Source organism: Manacus candei, unplaced genomic scaffold, assembly GCF_025592945.1.
Source record: "Manacus candei isolate 608988 ecotype Guabito, Panama unplaced genomic scaffold, ASM2559294v1 h1tg000010l, whole genome shotgun sequence".
NCBI classification, from domain to species: Eukaryota; Metazoa; Chordata; class Aves; order Passeriformes; family Pipridae; genus Manacus; species Manacus candei.
In genome coordinates this window covers 6,255,560-6,278,515 of record NW_026138058.1, presented here as the reverse complement: position 1 = coordinate 6,278,515, position 22,956 = coordinate 6,255,560, and the positions used below count along the sequence as shown (strand labels likewise).

Here is a 22,956-nt window from a genome sequence, read left to right as displayed (position 1 = left end):
CGGGAGCACTCACTACTTTGTATTTGAGAGCAACCAAAAGAATCTCTGTCAGACTGGAGGTGTTTTGGACTGGACCATACAGAGAAGCCACTGGCATCTGGCCTACCTGGCATCCCCTCTCCCTGCCTCCCCCTACCATTGCAGATAATTCTTTCAACTTCTCTTTCACCAAAATAGAGATATCAGATTCTTTTGCTCATGCAAATACATCAAAACACTTGCGCTGACGCTTAGTTATAGGTAAGTTGTGGCCAGTAGGATTAGTCCGAACAACAGAGCCTTAATTTGGAAATTCAAATACAAACTGAAACACAGGAGCTTCCTCCTGAACGTGGGGAAACACGTTTTTACTGTGAGGTTGACCGAGCACTGGCAAAAGTTGCCAGGGAGGTTGTACAGTTCCCATCCTTGGAGATACTCACAAGCTGACTGGATGTGGTCCTGGGCAATCGGCTCTGGGTGATCTTCTGTGAGCAGGGGAGTTGGACAATATGACCTTCAGAGGTGCCTTCCAACCCCAGCCATTCTGTGACTCTGTGAGTCTGGCTGTGCTAGCACAGTGATCCACTTCACTAACTGAGAATAGCTTCTGTTTGGCTAGCATGACCTTGGGCCTCTCTGCACATCTCAGTGGAGAAAAGTCCTTTTATTTGCCATTGTAAGCCACTTCCAGCTGCAAACAGAGCATCCCCACAAATAGATTTCTTTAGAGCGTCTGCTTGACACAGCACAACCAATCAACTACTATGAAAGAAGGTGCAGAAAAATCAAGATTAAGCAAAGATAAGGATGTAATTACTCTTTTTCAGGATGTCTTCTTATCCTGCTTCCCATCTGCTGTCAAGAAAAGAACAAGCGAGGCATGACTGCAGGGAATAAGTGTTCTTGCCAGTGAATGCTAAAGCACCAATGCCTAGGCTGTGCAACAGCAGGAGCTTCCTATACATGTGGCCATTTCCTATCACTCATCGTATTGGAAGACATGACACTTCACTTTTTTCCCCTTTCTAAAGAACTTGAGCCTGGTTCAAGCAAAAATCAAATAAAATATTTTAAAAAGTTGCTTCCCACAACCTCATAGAGTGAAACCCACTGTCCATGGAGAAGGTTCAGTGTGTGCAAGAGAAGTAACTGTTCATGGGTACCCGGATCTCTCTGTTTCACATCCTACAGCAGATCAAATATAACCCTGTGCTTAGAGCTAGTTGTTGGAGCTACCATGAAGAACCTTCCCCAGTCCTCAGAGGCACAGCTCTACCAATCCCAGCTCCTTGAGTCCAGGTGGGACCACAGGTATGAGTCTGTTCATCTCCTCTTCTTCAGAGCTCACAAAGCACAGGGAGGGACTGCTAGGAATGTGCCAAAGTCTCTTCCTGGCACAGTCACCTGTGACTCACTGTCTAGGTGCTATTTCAGGTACAATTTGATTTGTGTTGATGATAATAACTTGAGCCACTTCTTGCCCCTCTTGGCAATGGGGAAAGCCAAACTCTTCCCAGGCATCCCCACTAAGCTCTTAATTCAATCACCTCTTTTCTTAGAGGAAGTTGAAGAGGAAATTTGTGCACTTATTTGAAATATCCTTTGTATGTATTACACTGTTCCCCAGCTTTTTTCTAGCAGAAACCACCAAATAGCAACAATGGCCTTTGTTTTCTTTGCTTGAGCTCTCACTTCAACAGCCTTGCTGCTCAGTACCAAGTCCAGTCCATCAGTGTCATCTCCACTCAGTTATTTAGAACACTGAGAGGAAGCAGGCTACATTTAAAGATGGGAAATGGGTTAGGATAGCAATCAGTCAGGACTTTGGTGCTTCCAGGAAAACACTTGGATAGTGACACTTCATCAACTGCCGAAAAGGTATTGATCCAACCTTGACCTTATGGCAGGAACAGCAGGTAGATGTGTAGCACTCATATTAGTATTCAAAGAGGTCTGGGAGGGAAAATATATTTCAAGTCAGCAGTCACCTATCTGGAGTAAAGCAAGGCTCCTTTCCCTTTATGCTCCTACCAAACACAGGAAACAACTGCCTTTTCTAGCAGAGGCCTGCTTGTATGTTCTTTTCTACTTTGCACTTTGGAAGTTGCAGGCACCAATTAACTCCACTCTTTTTTTATTGTCAGTTTAAAATCTCTTGTATACTGAAGCATTCTGCAGCAGAAAGATGCTGAGACTACAGGAGGCGCAGAAAAAACAGCCCTAGCAGGTGAGGAACCTGTGAATTTCTCTGGTATTCTAGTTTGGTGAGAGCCCTTTTTGTCTTGAGTCTTTTACCCAACTGAAATGAAGTTACCTCAAAAAATGCTTGCTTCCCTTTTGGGAGAGCTTTCCCTGAGTGCTGAAGTGATTTGTTTTATTGTTGCTAAAACTTACAGACAGTGAATTTGAAAATCTTGTGAATATTTCATGGAAACAGACACAGAGTACAAATAAATCCACACAGATATATATCTAACTTTGCAGATCAATCAAAAGTGATTTTCGGCAAGACTTTAAAAGCTGGTATTCATCAGGGCTGGGATGAAGTGGATGCAGGGTAGTGTAGTGGATGCAGGCCACTACAGTGTGAGTGTGACACATCCAACTCAGATTTTCACACTGGAAATGGTAATATATTTTGCCATTGTGGGACAGAAGCTGTGCTTATGAACCAGGCTAATGAGAAAGAATATTTGTCTACTGTGTGAAATAGTAGAAACTAGGTGAAGGCAAAACAGTGAAACCAGTTACTCACACAAAACATCTCCAGCTATAATGTCAAAGTGTTACCTAGTGAACACACAACACTTGAAACTCAGAGGGGTTCACTTTCTTTGAATTAGCAGCTGGAGTCATTACTGCAAGTGTGAGGAATATGATGGAGATGAACTCAGCTGATGACTTACTACTCCCTATGAATTATTTATTCGGCTCAAAAAATAGCCACAGTTTTTGCTGCACAAGGAGAAATTTCAAAGTCATTCCACAAAAGCTGCTTACTAATTCCTCAATGAAGATGGAGCTTGTAGTAAGAGGGTAAAAAGTGGAGCAAGAGTAGACTGGTTAAGACACTTCAGGTGAAATGCTGAGTTAAGCAAACTTTACCATCAACTTCAGAGACGTTGTTTCCCTTCCAGCTCAACAGCGATCATAGCTGTCTAGTAAACAACTGGTGTTCAGATACTGCAGGCAACCACGTCAGCTTTTATACATGCCTTTTCAAAGCCAAAGTTGACACCTTCACACAGCTGCCTGTGCATATGTACCCTCTGTGTGATGCTAATGCTATCTGCAAAACGTTCTTGTGTATTAGAGTCTGATCCTGCAGAGCACTGTGATATGATTCGAGAGAGCATTTAAATGCTTGCTTATATTTGTGCATCCAAGTTGCCAACACGGGGCAGGTATTTAAGTGTTTAGTTGGACCACAGCAAAGAAGCCACTGCCTTGTGAAATAAGCTATAACAGACCATACATTTTAACTGGCAAAGCAACACATCCGTGGTAGTTTTGAAACAAGTGGAGCAAAGCTTTGAAGTATCTCAGGACAAGTAAACATAATGGAGCTTGGCTTGGTTTTTTTTAAAGCAGAAAACAGGAATCATTCCAACAGACACTTTAGAGGACATACCAAAAACACATGGTAATGATAATATGTGTGATAAGGTTAAAAAAAATTAAATGTAACCATGCTCTTCAGCCTTCTCTTTTCAGAGATTACTCTCACATCCTAGTCTTCCAGATCATAGTTGATATCATCCAATTAGTATAAAAAAATTAGGTAGACATTGTTGTTTCTGTACTAATTATTGTCATTATTATTCTAAGTAATAAAGCATTTCTTTATTATTTACTATTTAGTATTATTTAGTCTTCCCACAGACTATAAGAGAGATGAGGCATTATGTTGCTGAATCAGCTTAATAAGAACCCCAATTTTACTGCCTGCTGTAAACAGAAAAAATGAAAAAGCTAAAACAGTCTCTTGAAAGCTAGCATATGGAATTTCACTGCTTAGGGATGGATGGATGGATATATAGACTCCACGCCTGGGCTCTGCTTCCACAGCACCGTTTATGTGAGGAAAGCTTTAGTCAATTTACCAAAGTACCTTAAGTCATCATGCTTAATGTTTTCTTTAAATCCTTTAGTCCTAAGGTGATTGCCCAGAGTATATAGAGTGAGATAGGATCATGTTTTGCAGGTGTTTATTCTTTTTCACTGTACACTGGCAGCAGCTTTTTTCAGCAGAAATAATACCCTAGTCTTAGCAGAAATCTCACCTTTCCCTTCTGCTTCTCTTTATAAAGTCTCTTAAACAACGAATGAGTTTTGACATCTCTCTGCCTTACTGCAAGTGTTACAAATTTTAGTTTGTTTGCTTTAATGCATCAGGTCTTGTGTTTATGGTATTACACTAGAAGCCCAGCTTTTCTTTTAATTAGAACATCTTTCAAACACGGTATAGGGAAGTTCAAAAGCAGAAGACAGTAAGGAATAAATATTTTCATACTGAGTCAGAAAATTACATTTTTTTTTCCCGAGAGGTGTCTTTAACATGAAACCCAACAAGAGCTGTGTCATTGTGGTGGGCTTACTGGCCATCATCACATGTGTCAGGGACAGCAGGAAACATGTCTGCAAGCAAGATGATAAAAGCCCTGATCTGCTCGTGTAGCGCGTCCTGAAAAAAAGAGCTAAATTGGGCTTTGCTGATGTCTCCCTGGTTCTCATGTGTGCTCAGGGCTTGGGCAGATGCTCAGATTTTGATGCAGTGATTTACAATTTTACCATCATTATGCATTCATCTACTTTTCTGCAAGGATTAGCAAAAACTGTGTCCCAGTCCCAGCACACTGTGAAGCAGAGCTGTTTGCTCAGGTATCTGTGAAATTCTTCCCCTGTGCAGCATCTTAACTATACAACACAGTTGTCCAAAGGCTAGTCAAGTATTTTACAGTAGTCAAACTCTGATGTGATAGAAAACTATTCCATACTCTGCAGATCAGCGTTTTTCACAGTTTGCTTTACTGCTTGAAAGAGTATTTTATTACTCCTGAGTTCTCAATAAAACTTCTTTGGTCCTATAACAATCAAGAGTATCATATTATTGGAAGTGCTTGTGACTGTAACTGTAATCACTTGTCTTCTATATGGAGGCATTTCTCATTTTCAGGACAGTCTTACAACATGCAACTGGTTAAAAAACATTTTGCTTCCTATTTATTGTGTCCTTCAAAGGCTTTCCCGGACAACAGAGGGAGATTTGCTTGCCAGAGGTGTGTCTTTCATTAACTGAGTATCTCTGAGCTGTACCTTCAGCACCAAGCCATGAATTACAACCTGAATTTACAGTGTTACAAACTGAACAAAAAAAGGTTAACAAAAATGCCTGCAGGGATGTAGCAAATGCTGAGGATAAGATTTAGTTATTGCTGTTCATGGTATTCTGCTGCATTGTAACCCAATTTAAAATTAGAGGAAATGTAAAGAATTAAGCAAGATGGAACACTAGGTCATATTAATAGACCATATTAAGACAGTTACAGCAGGGAAATTACATAAACTAACAATGTGTTAGTCATCCATAGGCATTTGCAACAGAAAAATTGAGTTGCCATGGAAGATGCTGATGATGTTTAAAGACGAGGGAAGTGAGAGTCTGACAGTGTGGGTGTATCTCTGTTAGAGTTATTGGTGGTCAAAAGTCACATTGTGGCTGAGGCAGGCCTGATCCAGCAGCTTTGTCATTTACAAACCATCCTTCTGCTACCAGTGCTACTAAGGCCTATATGGCACAACATGTTTCTTGGACAGATAAGGTTACAGAATTCAGATTTAGAGAGCTGAAATAATATCAGGAGAAAAGTAACATTGGCAGGAAAAGAAAAACTCAAAAGACTTCTCTGTATTGATGCTGAAGACTGCAACAGTGGTGCTGATCATTAACAAACCAATGCAAAGAAATGGAAATTTCAGCAAGTCTCTTTTCCATCTCTCTGTTTTCTTAATTATTCTTCTGTTCAGTAGGATGCTTTTGATTCATTCCCCTGAGTAGGACTAATCATCAGGACAATTAAAGCATGAGACTTCTTCCCAAAAATATGATACTGGATAGCATTTGTTCCTTTAATTGCAGGATTCGAACCTGCCAGGTTTTCTCATCTAAATATCAGGAGCATTCCTTGTTTTTTCTTTTTTACCAAAGACCCTCACTCTTGTATTTTCAGTGGGAACACAAGCCATTTTGATTTAATAGCCCATGCTAAAAGTAATTAGGCCCTTTTCTCTGCTCTAAGGATCAGCCATATGGAGCTAGCATCTGTCTGATCCTGCCAAAGGTGCTCATCCTTGGATACCACAGCAGGTTTCACTAAAAACCCAAGTCACTGAATGAGAACTGTCAGTATTAGTAGTTCAGTTTCTTCTCCTCAAATACAAGCAATGCCATCCCTCAGGTGCTCCCCAGCACAACAGAACAGCAGAGGAACTGGCTGAGGTGTAGCAGAGCAAGAGACCTGCTCTGGGGAGGACAGAGAGGAGACGCTGGGAACAACGAGTCAACACTGCTGTCAATCAAGAAGTCATTTCAGTATCCCAAGAACACATTTAATTCCTAGACCCTCTGATTCTTGCAATTACAGATGGATGTTCCTTCCTGTGACTTCAGCTATCCTGGCAGCACCATGGTATTTTATTCAACATGAAGTTAGAAGTCACCCTTGAAGCTGAGAGCAAGTAGTGCAGCCAGAGGCTAGCTCAGAATTTTTTTCCTGCCACAAAGATTTATGTCAGTACCTGTTCCTTACCATTATAGCCCAGCACTTCAGAAATACGAACGAAAGCAACACTGTTGTTTTTCCTCTTCTAAATGATAGTAACTGACTTGTCCAGAAGAACAGAGGGAATCTGTAGTGCAGAGAAATGCAATGGCAGATGTTGAGTCTCCTGTTAGCTGGCTCTTTGAGCTGGGACACACTGCTGCTCAGGGGGTTTTCTTCTTTTCCCACACACTTCATGTCTTAAACACTAACATTCTATTTCAAACATTTGGTGGGCAGTTTTTGTCATAACTTATATGCTTAAGTTCTCCAGGGTGTTTAAGCACTTGAGTTTCCAGATATGCACTTAGAAAAAAAATAATCTGACTCTTTAATTACTTTTTCCTTATGACTGAAGCCAAAGTACAATTCTCCTTGAAAGTTAAGAGAAAAGACCAAACAAATTTCAAGGGCCAGCTTGCACCTGGTGAAATGTTCTTGCAGAAGCTGTAGCTTCAAAACATAGTAACAACTTCTCTTTTCTTATTTCTACTCAGGTATTCACATCAACATCATCCCCCCAAGTCCTCCATAATTCTTTGCATTTCAGAGTGAATGAAAGAAAAGGACAACAGCAACAACAGAACAATGGCAGGAAACAAATATCACTAGACTTTTCATTTGTGGACAAGGCAAAATGAGACAATCTGGTCTTTATAGAGACAGTCATAAAGGGTCTGTGGAGAGACATTTTTGTCACTCAAATGTCATGGCAAAAGACGTGAACAAATAATAAACACCTTGACAAATTGGAAATGCTAAAAGAAAATCCGATGTCACATCTCAGAAAATAAGTGCTCTGAACACTTTAGAGAGTCTATCTCTTTTCTTGAAACCATAGCTGGATGAATTACAGAGTACCTCAAGTTTAAAGGGCCCATAAGGATTATTGAGTTCAGCTCCCTGTTTCTTGCGGGACTACCTAAAATTAATCACACGACTAAGGGCATCATCCAGACACTCCTTGAACTCTGGTGCTGTGATCATTTCCCTGGGGAGCCTGTTCCAGTGATCAACCACCCTCTCAATGAAGAAACTTTTTCTAATGTTCCATCTGAACTTTCCTGACAGTCCTTTGTGTCATTCCTTTTCCTTGTGTCCTATCACTAGTTACTAGACAGAGGAGATCAGCACCTCCCACTTTAATGCTCCCCTTGAGGAAGTTGCAGACTGTGGTGGGGTCTCCCCTCAGCCTTCTCTTCTCCCAGCTGAACAAACCAAGTGACTTGAGCTGCTCCTCGTATATTTTGCCCTTGAAACCTTTCGCCATCTGGGTCTCTATCCTCTGGATACACTCTAATGGTCTGATGTCCTTCTTATGTTGTGCCCCAAACTGCACACAGTATTCAAGGTCAGGTTGCCCCAGGTCAGAGCAGAGCAGGACAATCTCCTCCCTCGACTGGTTGGCGATGCTTTGCCTGATGCCCCCCTGGACATGGTTGGCCCTCCTGGTTGCCAGGGCACTGCTGACTCAACTTGCCATCAACACAAACAGATCTTTCTGTGGGGCTGCTCTGCAACCTCTCACACTCCAGTTTGTGTGCACCACCAAGACTACTTTGTTTAAGGTAGAGAATCCAGCACTTGCTCTCATTAAATTTCGCATGGTTGGTGATTGACAACTCTTTAGTCTGTCCAGATCTCTTGTGTACAGCTACTCTAGCCTTGAGGGAGTCTACAGCTTCTCTCAATTTTGTATCATTGACAAACTTCACAAACTTCGATTCCTGTACTCAGATCATTATAAAAACATTAAAGAGCACTGGTCCTAAAAGTGACTCCTGGGGAATACTGCTGATGACTGGTCACCAGCCTGATGTAACGTAATAAAACTGACCCAATCCCATCAGTAAATTGTTCATTCAACATACTGTGGACATGTCTAGCTGTGTTTCAAGCATTTCAACCAGAAGGAGGTTGTGAGAAACAGTATCAAAAGCCTTGCTAAAAAATTCTCAAGTCCCAGATCTACTGGTTTCCCTTGGTCAAGTAGATGGGTGGCCTTGTCATAAAAGGAAATTAAGTTGGTTAGCAGGACTTCTCTGGTGTGAACTCATGCTGGTTTTAACCAATGACTGCATTGTTTCTAAAGTGTTTTTCAAGTAGTCCTAAAATAACTTTACCCATAGTTTTGCCAGGCACTGAAGTGAGACTGACAGGCCTGTTACTACCAGGGTCTCCCTTCTTTTCCTTTTTGAAACTGGGACAATGTTTGCCAGCTTCCAGTTGACTGGGAGTTCTTCAGACTCCCAAGGCAGTTGAAAAAAATGGAAGGAGGTCCTGCAATGACATTGTCCAGCCCTTCCAGAACCCTAGGATGAATTCCATTTGGTCCCATAGATTTACGAGCATCCAGTTTGAGCAGCAAGTCTTGAACACATTCAGGGTCAGCTGGGAGGTTATCATTAGCATAGTCATCCAACACAGGACTCCAGGGGTCCCAGAGCCCACAATTAGTGTTGAAGACAAAGGTAAAGCAGGTTATTAAAAGTTTCTGCTTTGTCTATGTCCCTATCTGTGAGGTGACCAATTTCATCGAGCAACAGACCACTGTTATCTCTGATCTTCCTTTTGCTGTTAAAATGTTTTAAAAAGCCCTTTTGTTTGTCATTTACAGTGCTGGCCAGCTTGAGTTCTAATGGAGTTTCGTCCACATGCATTTTCTCCCTATAGTGGTGAAGATCTGCACAGATAGCCTCCAGGTCTTGTCCCAGAGATCTCAGGATGAATAATTATTGTGGGAGAGTGTGTAAAAAGTCTCACTTTTAAATCCTCAAGTGATATCTTCCTCTAACAGAATGATTATATCATCTTTAGCCTGTTGTAGAGATGGTAGGCTGAGGCTCTTGTACCTTTTGTTTCCAGTCCTTCAGTTGGGTTTGCAGTTCTTCTCTGAAATCTCTCCTATTGTCTCCTACTGTCTAATTTTCTAATGTTCACACACACAAAAAAAGACATGTGCAAGATGAAACTTTGTAATATTTATAGATAAGGAGCCTCAAATACCAGCAGATTCAAAAGTATGTCCTTGTAGTTCCTGCACTGGAGAAGGCTCTAGTGTTTTGTTGGCATTCATGATCTGTGATTTCTTCCCACAGAGGTTGTTTCCACATTACTCCAAATCCTACTTTCCTGTCATAAGGTATCATTCTTGACTCAAAAGCTATGACTTGAATCTCACTATATAAAACCACACATTGCTTAGTTGCATCCAACTCAACAAGATTTCAAGGCCATGCTGTACCAATAATCTCTTCCTATCCTTTAATAGCCTGCGACGTTTTTATGGTTTCTTCCAGATGACTATTTCAGAACACAAAACCAATAAACAGCTACTGCCAGAATCTACAAAGTCCAGCATCCTACTCCATGTTGATGTCTAAAACAGTTTGATTTCAAACCTTCTGTTTTGCAGCATGCAGGTAGTAAAGATTGCGTGGGTACAAAAGTAAAACTAATACAGTTCTGCCTTCAAACCAAACCAGATGTTCATCATCTCTAGCAAAATCTCTGTGTACAAATTGCCTGGATGCAGTCTGGTCTTTTTTCCCTGAATTTGAAACTGAACTGTGAAAGACTTTTAAGAAGTACTTAATAATGTACCCGGTATGTGCAACTGTGGCTTAAGATGACACAGATAATGCAAAGGTCCGTGATTCAAATTTCATTACAACAATGACAGATAAATGCTCCCCACCCCAAATTTGCCCACCAACGTGATCTTACTCTGAAAAGTGAATGAAATTTCAATGACAAGTAGACACACACATCTCTGTCACTACAGTGACTTCAAAAAAAACCCGGAGTCTTTGCCTGGGGGGATGAAGACAAACAGACTGTCCACTTTCAGGGACAACGAAGACTTCAGCTTATTAAAACAAAAGGTCTATCTGACCTACACTTGAGGAAAGAAATCCAAAATATTACACTAAAGTAAGCACTATCCTCAAAGAAAAATAATGAAGATATTTTATTCTTCTTGAGAAAAATACCAGAACTATAGATTTATAAGAGAACAACAACTTGGCACAAAATAGGAGAAAGGAAACTAGAAAATGTATCAAGAAAATAGATCTAAAATCAACTTGAAAATTGCAACTTTAAAGAAACAAGTGAACACAAAATTTGCAATACTGACCTTGAGCTACAGATAAACTGTCCTATATATAAAGAGAAATAGAGGTAACCAAACATCTACCTCTATTGCATAGTAGCAATTCTAGTTATCAATAAATATTTTTCTGCATAAATAAAACTCTACATCTGTTTCCCCTAGTTCTATACCTGTATGTTGATGTTCCAGTAAATATATCGTATTTAATAAAACTTGTAACATCTGCCTATGCTTTGCCTGTGCTAAATAACACAGGGAAGCTAAAGCATTTTCTATGCAATCATCTGTTCAACCATAGTACTCTGCATGTTACATGAATTGTTGTCATTATCTGCTAGCCAGCCAGGTTACTAAACATTATATAGCATTCTGAAAAATAAATTGCCACTTTGCAATAAATATTAGAAATAAAAAGTTGTTTTAAGCTTCAGTGCTTTGCTAGTGAAAAAAACCTCAATGAAACTGAAAAGAAACGTGCCTCAAAATATGGGAACACAATCCTTTCAGTTAAAGCCATGTGAGAAAAACAGAAGTGAAAGGTAGTGAAGATGCATCATCATCTTAAAGTTCATCTGCCACTAAGTCACCACGGTAGATTAATTTGTTGAGAGAAATTGTAAACAGAGAAAACTTAAATTAAGAATCACAAAAGGTAGTCACAATTGGAGCACAGTCAGGAGAGCCTTCTTAGTGTCCAAAGTAATGCCTAAAATTTAGATATGTTAATTTCAAAGGGATTTATTAAATCAATACCACAATACAGCAGTAAATAGTTATTCTGTATTATTAATACAAATACTGAATTTCTTGAGAGATGCAGAAATAGTGAAGGCCTCCGAACAACAGAGGGAGTTTTAAAGAAAATTGTCTTTTTATCAGTATCTTTTTTCTTTTATAAATGTCTACTAAGTAACTATGTTATAATGTTAAGAAACACTGGCAACTCTGAGGCATGAAATAAGCTTCTTCCAAACTCTTAGTAACAGTAAGATTAAAAAATGACATCAGATTTTTTTATCTGAGGGGTCTCCCAGAACCCAAAGTTAGGAAAGAATGTGAAGTTAAGATAGTATTAGGTCACAAGTATAACTTTCCAGATATATTTAAATCTCAAAGTCAGTGAATCTAGTCAGAAGCATTAGTGTTCAAAATCACTACAGCAAATCACCAGCAGGAGCAAAAGTATTGATTCTGACTGCACCTGTGAAGAGATTATTCATTATTCCATGTCTGGACAACATTTTCAGAGGCAAGTAGAAAATTAGCCTTCTAGAACAGGAATTATATATGAAAGAGGTCAGATTTGAAAATTAAAAGCATGGCCAGTTACAGTTAAAAACCTGAAGAAGGTTTAAATTTGATTTGTATTTATTTGTAAATGAACTACTCCTATTCCCTTGGCCCCCTTGCTATGCATCTTCTGATGATGTCTCTGAATACAAACCTAACTGAATGTTTCTCTTGACCTTCATAACTTGTCAATAAAGTAAGACATTTTCACCAACAGAGCAGAACATCCCGTCCTGCCAAAAGAAAATCCCAAGTAAATTAAAGGATTGAAAATGTGGCTCCAAGCCAGAGACAAAACCCTTATTTAGCACAATTGGACAAGAACTCACTCCAGCTGTACTCAAGTCACTGAACAGCATCTATCAAGGCACTGTATGCTTTTTCTGTGCATGTTTTATGTTGTTTCTGGTGTTAGGGAAGGTATATCCACAATCACTGAAGGGTGGGGAGAATGTGGTTGTGTGCCCTACAAGGTTCTCCATGACACAGCAGGTTTTGCTGAAGAAGAGAAAATGTCACAAGTCTAGTACCAGCTACTCACCAGAAATCTATGTGAACCATACAACGTGTTACAGCAATAAATTATCTGAAAGTCAAGATGCTCACAATAACTTTAAGGTGTCCAGACAGACCTGCAGAGCACTCCTGATTTTCGTTCTTTTAGCAAAAACCAAGTAGATTTTCAGGACACCTGTGAATCACTCATCCTATTTCTCCTACAACTTCTTAACAAGAAACTGGGCAAACTAAAAAGACTCAAATGTCCATAACCACTCATCAGTTTTCAGGTTCCCAGCAAAAAATGTTGGAAAAAGATAATTGGAAAAGCTACTATTTTCTTTTATGTTGTGCTTTTAGGATGTATCTTTGTTCTCACATGTTGGTACTTTTGCTAAGATTTATGCCTACTTAAATTCACCCCCAGCATCTTTTGAAATCTGTATTTAACAGCTTGATACCAGTGCCTCAATCTTCAGCAAAAGATCCAATCACCTCTTGGAAGGGTATTACTTTTCTTATCTAATGGTAGTTTTGAAAAAAATATTCATCACCTCAGAGTTTACACCTTCAACCTCGTCAAAAATCTTCTCTATATCTGGAAAATACCCCCTAAACAAACTTTATTGTGTTTCATTTTGTTTTTAATTCAAACTATATAATAAAATGAATCCCAAAAAGGCTCAGTCATCAGCTACAGTAATTTCACCATGTACTCATTTTCACTGAAATTTCAGCTCACTGTTAAAGGGAAGATATCACATCTCTATTAAAAAACCCTGCATTTCATTGATATTCCATCTTATCTTGATTATTCTATTAAAGCACTACTACCCTTTACAAGGATGTATATTGAAATGTGCACAAAGTGGAGCAAAACATCTGATTTAAAGTGAGTGTGCATACCTACCGAAACTTTCAGCTATGCAATTTACCAGATGTCAAGGGAGAAATATTATTTCAGAATATTCACTGAAATATCCCAAGCCACTTTCCAGTGCAATTTGTGCTGGACTACAACAATAGTTTCAGGGGCTGTTCTTGTGTCAGTGAAAGTCAATGCAAATTTTACGGCTGACTTCAGTACAGAAACACACTCTAATGTAAATCAGCATTTTGGATACTTCCAAAAATGTATCAGAGAACTGATTTAGCCCTAAATGTTTAGGATCCACTTGTTCGTGGTGTTTGAGGCCTCTGACACCACACAACCGACGTGCCTAGTAGAAAACATGAGTTAGAACCTCCCCTACCACACATAGGGCTCAGCAAAACATTTAGGTAAGAAAGAAAAGAAAGGGCAGGAGTTGTCTCTGATTAAGTTTAAACATGCGCGACTTGCAGGGCACCACTGACAAAAAACAGCTGTCCCAAATAAACAAATGAACAGCGCTCATAAACTTCTGCTCTTGGCCAGTGATGCACAGAGACCAGATCGTGCCAAAGGTCCCCCAGGGCCCTGCCTCGCTGCCGGCTGGAGCAGCTGTGGCAAAGTCTTTGTTATCAGCACTGCAGCTCAAACAACAGGCACTGCAGTGTTAATCTCCACCACCTGTAGGAAAACATTTGTTGAAAGCCACCAATAATATGATACCACTATTACTCTGCCATCAACAGCAGAAATAAAACTCATCAGAAATAAAACAATTCCCATTCAACATCGCAACCCTCCACTACACAGCTTGCTCTCCCCCAACCTAAAAACACTGGCAAAGGGTGGCAGCAACGTAGAAAGAGGCCCAAAGAGGCCAGCAGGAACTGCAGGTTCTTCACTTTCATATGCAAAATGGAAGAAATCACCCACCTTTAGGATGAAAGAGGCAACACATGCCAGTAAGACACTCTGCTGGAACCACAGGGTTTATTTCGTGTGAATCGTTTGTTCCTAGAATATGCAGTGCTAGATTCTCAAGCACGAACACTTGAGAGCAGCTGGTCATAAAACTCTGCACTTCAAAACAATTCGCAGAAAAAGATCACCGTAAACGTAAACGCTGTTTTTAAAAAGCAATACTGAACAATTCAAACTGCCAGCCGATTCCGTGAAAATGTGCCTGATGGGAGACGATGTTCACTGATGGAAGGAATCAACGTATATTTGCTGTCTGCAGTTGATATGTTTCCCACAGTTGTAGAAGGAGGACAGTGGAATTAACTGTTCTCCATCAGCCTTGCACAGTGAATTAACAAACATGAAAGCTGAGAAGAAAGAAGAATGCAGTCACCATCCACAGCCTGTGCTCACGAAAAAGACCGAATGTTTTGGACAGCTGTACCAAAAACTAATCGAGTTCCTATTCACCTGTTATGAATCTGATTCCCTCCCTCTGCTCAGCCCCCAAATACTCCTTCACTCAAAGGCAGTACAAATGTGTACATAGAGATATCAGCTAAAAAATGACAACTGTTCTTGCCAGAAACCAGGTGGATTATGAACTAATTTTGAATGTTGTTGTAAAAGACTTGATAGCACGATGAAAAGAAGATGTAGTACTATGCAGAGATTAGGGCTTTTTAAATGTTCTGTTTTAAACTTCTGTTTTAGAAAATCAATATTAAGAAAATATTTTCACAATGCTACAGAAAATACATGGACTAATTACACTGCAGATTTCATGTTTTTATGGCATCAGGAATTTATGTCTTTGTCAGAGGTTGGCATTTTCTAATGCTCCTTACACATCCCTGAAGTGACTGCTTCTGCCCTCCAAGTGAGAAAATGCATTTGTAACACCAAAGTACCACAGCATCCCCCAAATGCAATACTTCCCAAATTCCCTCTGACTCACCTGCTGATCTCCTGCACGGACATGCATGACGTGGGTCTGACAGATTGTACCGTTCCAACTTTCCCTTTTATTTCCCCAGAGTATTGCATATATTTTTCAAGACAGAACATGCAAGTTTTTCTGAGTCATAAATTGCTACTGAGAGGTTTCAGCTTGGATGCTGGTTTTGGAGCAATTTGTGGTGTCAGTTGCTACCTTTTCTCAACACCTACAGAACCATCACATACAGAGTTTCTATAAAGCAGTCAGGTTTTCTGTCTGTCCTCCGGAACAAACTGATATATTTAGTCAACAGTCTCATTTCAAATCCAGGACTTTATTAAGTCAGAATAGACTTTACAGTAGTTGAACATGTATAGTTTTAGTTAAAACTCGGTGATGACATACATCATGCAAGTGTGCTTAAAATGTTCATTGGTGAGCTCACACTTAAAGCCCTAAATTGATCACAGAGCTTCAGGGAAGATGCTGGAGACTGTTTGTCCATACAGAAACAGATTTGTCTTCCACAGTGTGATGTATCTATTGGCAAACAGATATGCCAGTTCACTGAAGTATTTTAAGAATGAAAGTGCTGGTGTGCATGACTCACATTTTATTAAGGTAATGACCATAATGCATTCTATTTAGATATGCATCTCATTGCTGAAGACGATCTTGGCATGAGAGCAGCAATATACCTATGATATTCCAGAGCATTACACAATCTTTTGTCCTATTTGTGGACAAAAGAAATGCTTGCAATCTAATAAATTATTACAATTGCTACCAGAATGCAATCAAAACACATTACTAATAAGCAAAAGAGCACAATCCTAATGCAAATTATAGATACACACATGCCTACATAAATAAATCAGGGGAATGATTTACAGGTTGTCTGAAAAGAATTATTCATTCCATGATTCTTGATTTCCTTTCCCCCGTGAAGACTTAAATCATCCCATTTCACATTTAGATGCAGTTTGAATTGCATCTTGCAAAGCAGATATTCTGATGCAATTAACCACCAATATTATTTTGGAAGAAAACTGTCCATACTCACAATTGTTGCTGCTGCTGCTGACAATGCACACAGAAGTACCTGGGCAGTGTGACTGGCACTTGAGAAAAACAGAGGCAAGTTCTGCTCACCTTCCTTGCACAAGTCATCCCAGTCAAAACACTGATGATAGATGGGTGGGTGTGCATGAGGAAGGGAAGGTCATGCAACCTTGCTATTTCTAGCATGCAAAGTGAAGGAGTAGTTAGTTAAGGTGGGGGAAAGATGCAGTCTCCTGTCAATGCAAGGTCCCTGTCACATCATAGACACTACGAGTACCAGAGGAAATATCAAAAATCCTACCTGCTTCAAGGCCACAGGATTGGGCCCCAGACAAGGAGGGAAGGTGAGTGGTCACTCTTAAGGAAACCTTTAGTACCTCAAAAATTTGGCCATTAGGGTAAGTTTCTGCCTTACAACAAGAATGATTGACAGGCAGACCGGAAAGGCTCAAAAATCCAACCTGCAAAAGCCAGGTAGAAACACAACCCTCTAACTTGTCAGAGCTAGTGACAGGCAGCTGAATCCCTGCAAACAAATGACAAAATAAAGGAGAAAACCCCCAAAATTCAAGCAGGTGTTGAGGCAGCAACACAGGTGAAATCTCAAAATGATCACTCAGGCAGAGAGTTTCATCAGGATCAATTGTCCAGACCTGCAGCAGTGCACTTATCTCAACAAGAAGTACTATCCAAGAGATACAAAGAAATAATTTAAGAGATTCGAAACTGGAGTTGATTACTTTCAGATTACAAAACCAGAGCTCTCTTGCAAACTGCAAAATAACTCAATATTTTGAAAAGGTATCGGTCAGGTCTCCACACTGCATATACCTGCTTTACGTGGACAGTTTTCATATTAATATATATACTGAACACACACAAATACACAAAATCTGTTCCTGCTTATATCATGCTCTAAACATAGAATTTATACAGTTTTAAATATATATATATATGAGAATTAAAGAGAAATTCCTTCATCCTATACAGTTTCAATTCAACAAAGCATCCACATGAACCCTAAATAGGTATTTCCAGATAGTGTAACATCTTTTATTTTAAAGAGATACATTAATCAATCTTAGCTAGCCTCAAATTGATGTTTATAGATAAAACCATTTAAAATGAACTATTGATGGATTTTTATTTTCAGTAGTACTGGGAAAATCTATAAAGCATAAGTACAAAGGAGAGTCAAGTATTTAAAGGTTTCGGGTTTGGGCATTCCCCTGAATTTCAGTGCAGTTTTAAACGTGACAGTGAAATCATGTCACTGTTCCTGGAGTGAGCTGAAAAACGTGTTTAGAGGTTAGAATAAGCTTATGTATTCCTTCCCTATCTATTTGATTAGAAACATCTCTAAACCAGGGAGAAATACAACTGCCAACCAAACCAAAATGATTTAGCACACAAATCCAGGGGCTGGATTGCTACAGAGGAGGCCTGAAACGTCCCCCAGAAATGCCTGTGTGCACGTTACTGAATAAAGACAAAAATAGACTCCTTGGTGCAGGCAAACAGCAAGCCAACTATTTTTAACTTGGGTCTTCAAATGCATTTTTAAGTTGCTTACATTTAAAAGCAAACTTAACCATCTACAGGCAGTTCGATTTGATGAGTAGGTATGAAAAATACTTTTCAAATCTTCTGCATTTCACATACTTATTATATAAAAATAAAATTTACTTGTTCATTAGATCAAATGGATTTTTAGGCACCCTGGTCAGTGATTTAAGCAAACTTTTCTTGGTAAAAGCATATTTTTGCAGAACAAATTTGTGTCTACATAAATACAAATAAGATTTTACTGGCCTCATGATGTTGCTTTGTGACAGTCTCGAGAAATGACAAGAGAGTTAAAATGCCTGCCTATGATCAACACACACAACACACACCCCCTGGCTTTCCAACTGGTCACATCTTCCACTGTGTAAGGAAACAGTCACCTCTATCACCCATAAATGCAAAGCTGGCTCATTCAAATACAGGGATACTTGAGTTCTGCCTTTTGTAACTGCCACTTGAAGACAGCAAAACACATTGCAAGAGGTGATGGGTACTTGTAATAAGAGCATCTGGGCTGCACAGCAAGCTTGACTGAACAAATGTACAGCTCTTCCTTATATCAGAACCCACGTCTGCCAGTTGTGGGTCAGTGCTCTCCTGCCCCTCCTGCAACTGCAGCATGGGAAGCATTTGACAGCCCTGCAGAAGTTATGAGGTGACACAGGGGTGCAGCAAGAGCAACAAGTAGCTTTAGGCTGAGTGCCCCACTTTGCCTTCCGCACAAAGGTGAGGAAAGCCAGCTGAATGCCTCTGCTGAGGTTCTGTCTCCCAATTAATCTGCTTCTACGGGTTTCTACTTAGGTGTCATGTATTTCTTGTCATTAGTCAGATAAGCAGTCCAGCATGGAAGCCCCTAGAATTATTTGCACGATTAATCAAGTCAACAGGACACCTACAAACCTAAGACTTCAGAAATTATGTCTCTGCCTTCAAAACACTGGAGACTCTTTATTCCCACGGTGAGGTCTGCTTAAAGCCAGCTGAAGCACTTACACAAGGAAACACACAAGGAAAAGTCATAAATGTGAGGCAGACCATGACTTTCTTGAATTGCCCTTTTTTCTCTCCCACAGACAAAAGAGAAGCAATCAACACCACAATGGGCACAGGACCAACATTTTCTTCCAAGTAAGCTCAAGCAAAATGACCTATTCTCATCTCAGAAACAAATTTAGAAAACAGTCTAATATCATTGATCAAAAAAGCAGAGTCCAAAGTCAGCAAGCGTGAGATAGGACTTACAAGCTGGGACACACCAACAAATGAAATATAGATCCCACTGAACTACAAAGGAGTTTGGGTAGATACTGAAGGGACCTGTGACCCAAGATTTTCATGGACTTCCATTTAGACAGGTCTAAATGTCTGTCCCAGTTTTCAACCTGTAGACAGAACCTTGCCTTTAGAAATACACTTTGTCAGCTCTCATGCAGCTGAGGAATAGTCCTTACCCAAGGCTAGCCTGCCTGATTATACAATAGCCCTATGATCACACAGTTTGACTCCTCTCGAGCCTTTGTCTGGTAACACCTGAGATAAACAGTAATGACTACCTTGTAAACAGGCAAACTCCTTCAACTTCACTAAAAAACATTCTTCCAAGTGCCATAGATTTACAGTAAAATGCTTGCTGGGTTCCGTTCCCACTAAGACCTGTGGATAGCTGAATTCAAAGTATGGCTTCCTAACACCTACACACACACACACACATACAGAGCAGCTCTGAGAAATTATGTTTTTTAAAGATCCAAAAATGAACACAGTACCAAAAATGCAACATTGCAGTTCATTTTCTATGCAAATGAAGAACATTTGTTACAAAAAATACGCCAGGATAATGAAGGAGCAGATTGTCTAGCTGCTGCAGGAAAGAGAAGCTGAACATGGGCTGCAAGAAGGACAGACCTGAAGTGTATAGTTACCACTTCTTTTACATTCAGAGAAGTTTTCACTAAAAGAAATGTATTTACCCACCAGAGTAAGGACATATTGTTCCACAGCAATCAGTCTTAGTCTAGATGTGACTCTAGACCAAGAAAATATAAGAATAATGCAGCCAAGCTTCACCTAACTTCAAATTCATTTAGGCTAAGGCACAGCAAAAACTGGGTCTATGTTTTCATTTGCAAAACTGCAGAGTGTCACGGAGCTACTTTATCTCGTCTGCTGCAAGCAGATGTTGAGCAGATACTGTCTAGAAATGCAAACTGAAAACCCCACCGGTTCTGGATGGCTACCCCGAGCTGTGTTGGTGTCACCCGACTACTCGTGGTCTCATCTGCCGGCTGCTTTCTGCGATGACCGGATCACAAACCCTGCCGGGAGGACCGACCAAGGCTCGGCCGGATATTTTCACACCAAGCCTAGCCGAGACAGCATCGGCAGTACACCCCAGGGCTGGAAAGCCAGGGAAGGAAACCCTCCTTCCCCGGCGCGTCTCTCCGCTCCCACCGGCCGCGGACCGGCCGCGCCCAGCACCGCGCTCAGCACCGCGCTCAGCACCGCGCTCGGCACCGCGCTCAGCACCGCGGACAGCACCGCGCTCAGCACCGCGCTCAGCACCGCACTCGGCGCCGCGCTCGGCACCGCGGACAGCACCGTGCTCAGCACCGCGGACAGCGCCCCGAGCGCACCGGGAGCTCCCGGGGCGTCCGGCCGGGACCCGCCGCCTCGGCGCCGGGGGAAGCGGCCCTGCGGGCGAGCTGCCCGCCGGGAGCGCGCACACACAGACGGACACACGGACACACGGACACACGGACACGCACACACACCGCGGCGCCTCCGTCACTCACCACATCCTCCGCAGGGCGCCCCGACGCCGCCGCCGCCGCCGCCGCCGCCCGCCGCCCCCGGCGCCGCGGAAGCCCCTCTCAGCGCGGCGGCGGTGGCGCCGGGCGGCCGCGGCTCCATGCGGAGGGCAGCGGCGGCGGCTCGCCTGGCCCCGGCCGCCCCGCGGAAGGCGCCGCCGCCGCGCAGCTCCAGGGCGGGAGGGCGGGGAGCCGCGGCCGCATGGTGCTGCCCGCCGCCCCGCCCGCCGCCCGCCCCCTGCGCGCCGGGACGGCCCCCCCGCCCGCACCGCGGGTCCGCTGGGGCGGTGAGCGGGGGCTTCGTGCCTTCATCGGCCCTTCTTCGCCTTGTCCTCCCGCCTTCTCCGCCGTCTGCTGTCTGCCAGGCGTGCCGCGTGTTCCTTTCGTGAACCGAAGTTCCCTTCGTGAATCGTATCGCTCGTGGGTGATCTGCGATAACCGGGGGTAGTCTACATGCTTCCCGACGAGTTCCCCACTGAGAAAAACCTCCACGCTGTGCCCGGTTTGGGCTCAGACTAGAGCAAGGGTCTCATGCTCCCAATTAATTCAACACGAAGCAAGAACTCTGGTCTCTGCATGGCTGTGTAACGGGACACAGTTGGCAAACAGCAGAAAAAACACAGACAGCAAGATTCAATATTGGAAGAGCTCACTCAAGAATCCAGATTTTTCGATTTTAGATTAAATCCCCCATCTACTGATTCATAGATTCCTCCTTACCTCACAGGTGGGCCAAACTGACACTTCACCTGTTTCCTCTGGGCCATGAAGTTGGGAAGATGCTCAAGAGTAGAAACCTTCAGCGTCATTGGTCCTCCCTGCCTAGGCACTGACACCCTTCCAGGAAAGAAAAGAATCTTCCAATCTCCTGTGAGAGCCCTTTATTCCAACGAGTGTCTTCTGCCTTTGGTGCTCTCTGAGAGGAGTTCTGTTATATCAGTGCCCTGGCACAAAGAGGATGATGACAGCCAGAAGAGCTCCCTTTCACCATCTTATTCCCAACCTGAACAAAAGCACTTCTTGCTGCCCCTCTTGCCGTGTTCCATCCTCCAGTCCCTTCTATATATCAATGGACTCCACTGAACTTGTAGCATGGGCTCTGTGTCTGTCTTAAGATGAACTGGGGAGCCCAAACTAAACCTGATATTTGCTGATGCTGAACTCCAGGATGTTCCCATCAGCCCTTTCTCTAGCTTGTCTAGGTCCCTCTAAAGAGCATCCCTCTTCTCCAATGTATCTAACATTCCCCTCGGTCCGGGACTGTCTGCAAACTTGCTGACAACACACTCTGTTCCATCGTACAGGTCGTTAGTAAAGACATTACACAGTTTTGGCCTCAGTATCAGTATTTCAGGAGGACACAACTACTAACCAGCCACATGCTAGACTTTGCATTGCTGTTCAAAACACTTTGAACCCCAAGCTCTTGCCAATTTTCCAAGTATTTTCTAGGTCGGTTGTCCCGTGCATATCTTTCCCATATTCCTATCCACTAGCCAGTTTTTACCATATACGAAGCCAAATCTAAAATTTAAAGTGCATAGGAACAGCTTCAACCAGTGGAATGTGTATGGTTATCTGAACTCATGGTACAAGAACTAAGCTGCTGCCTCATCTCCAGCGTGTGCACTTCAGTATCAGGCTCCTGAATGAGTTCTTAGCAATGAATATGAAGGAGAAAAAATGAAGAATAATTGCCAAAAAAAATTTTTTGAAGAGAATACTGATTACTTCAATGTATCCCTAATTTAAGCAGTGACTAACAAAGAGGTCTGATTTGCACAGAAATCTGTGATTGGAGCTCAGATATTTCTAGACAGTACAGCTTGTGGGTAATTTTTGGCTTTCTGAAAAGTGATGCCTTGAAAACTTCCCTTTGTATCTTTTAGTCTCTACTCCAGCAAGCAGGCCACCTTAACTGGCCACAGGCCAATGACATAAATTCACCTTTGTTATGTGATCAGACTCCTTCATTTTAATATCCAGTTTACTCGAAATTCCCATCTCACCATGTCATTTTAATAACAGAATTAATCTTTATACTT

At 41.7% G+C, this 22,956-nt stretch overlaps 1 protein-coding gene across 2 annotated transcripts in view; it reads right to left on the bottom strand.

Annotated features, from left to right (window-relative positions):
- NRG1 (neuregulin 1) overlaps window positions 1-20,921 on the bottom strand; it is a 451,521-nt gene extending 430,600 nt beyond the window's left edge. For both annotated transcript variants that reach the window (XM_051777556.1, XM_051777560.1), the window contains exon 1: window positions 20,897-20,921. In XM_051777556.1, coding sequence (XP_051633516.1) covers window positions 20,897-20,901 — 5 coding nt within the window. In that variant the 5' untranslated portion in view covers window positions 20,902-20,921. The remainder of the gene's footprint in view (window positions 1-20,896) is intronic.
- Between the last annotated feature and the right edge of the window lie 2,035 nt (window positions 20,922-22,956).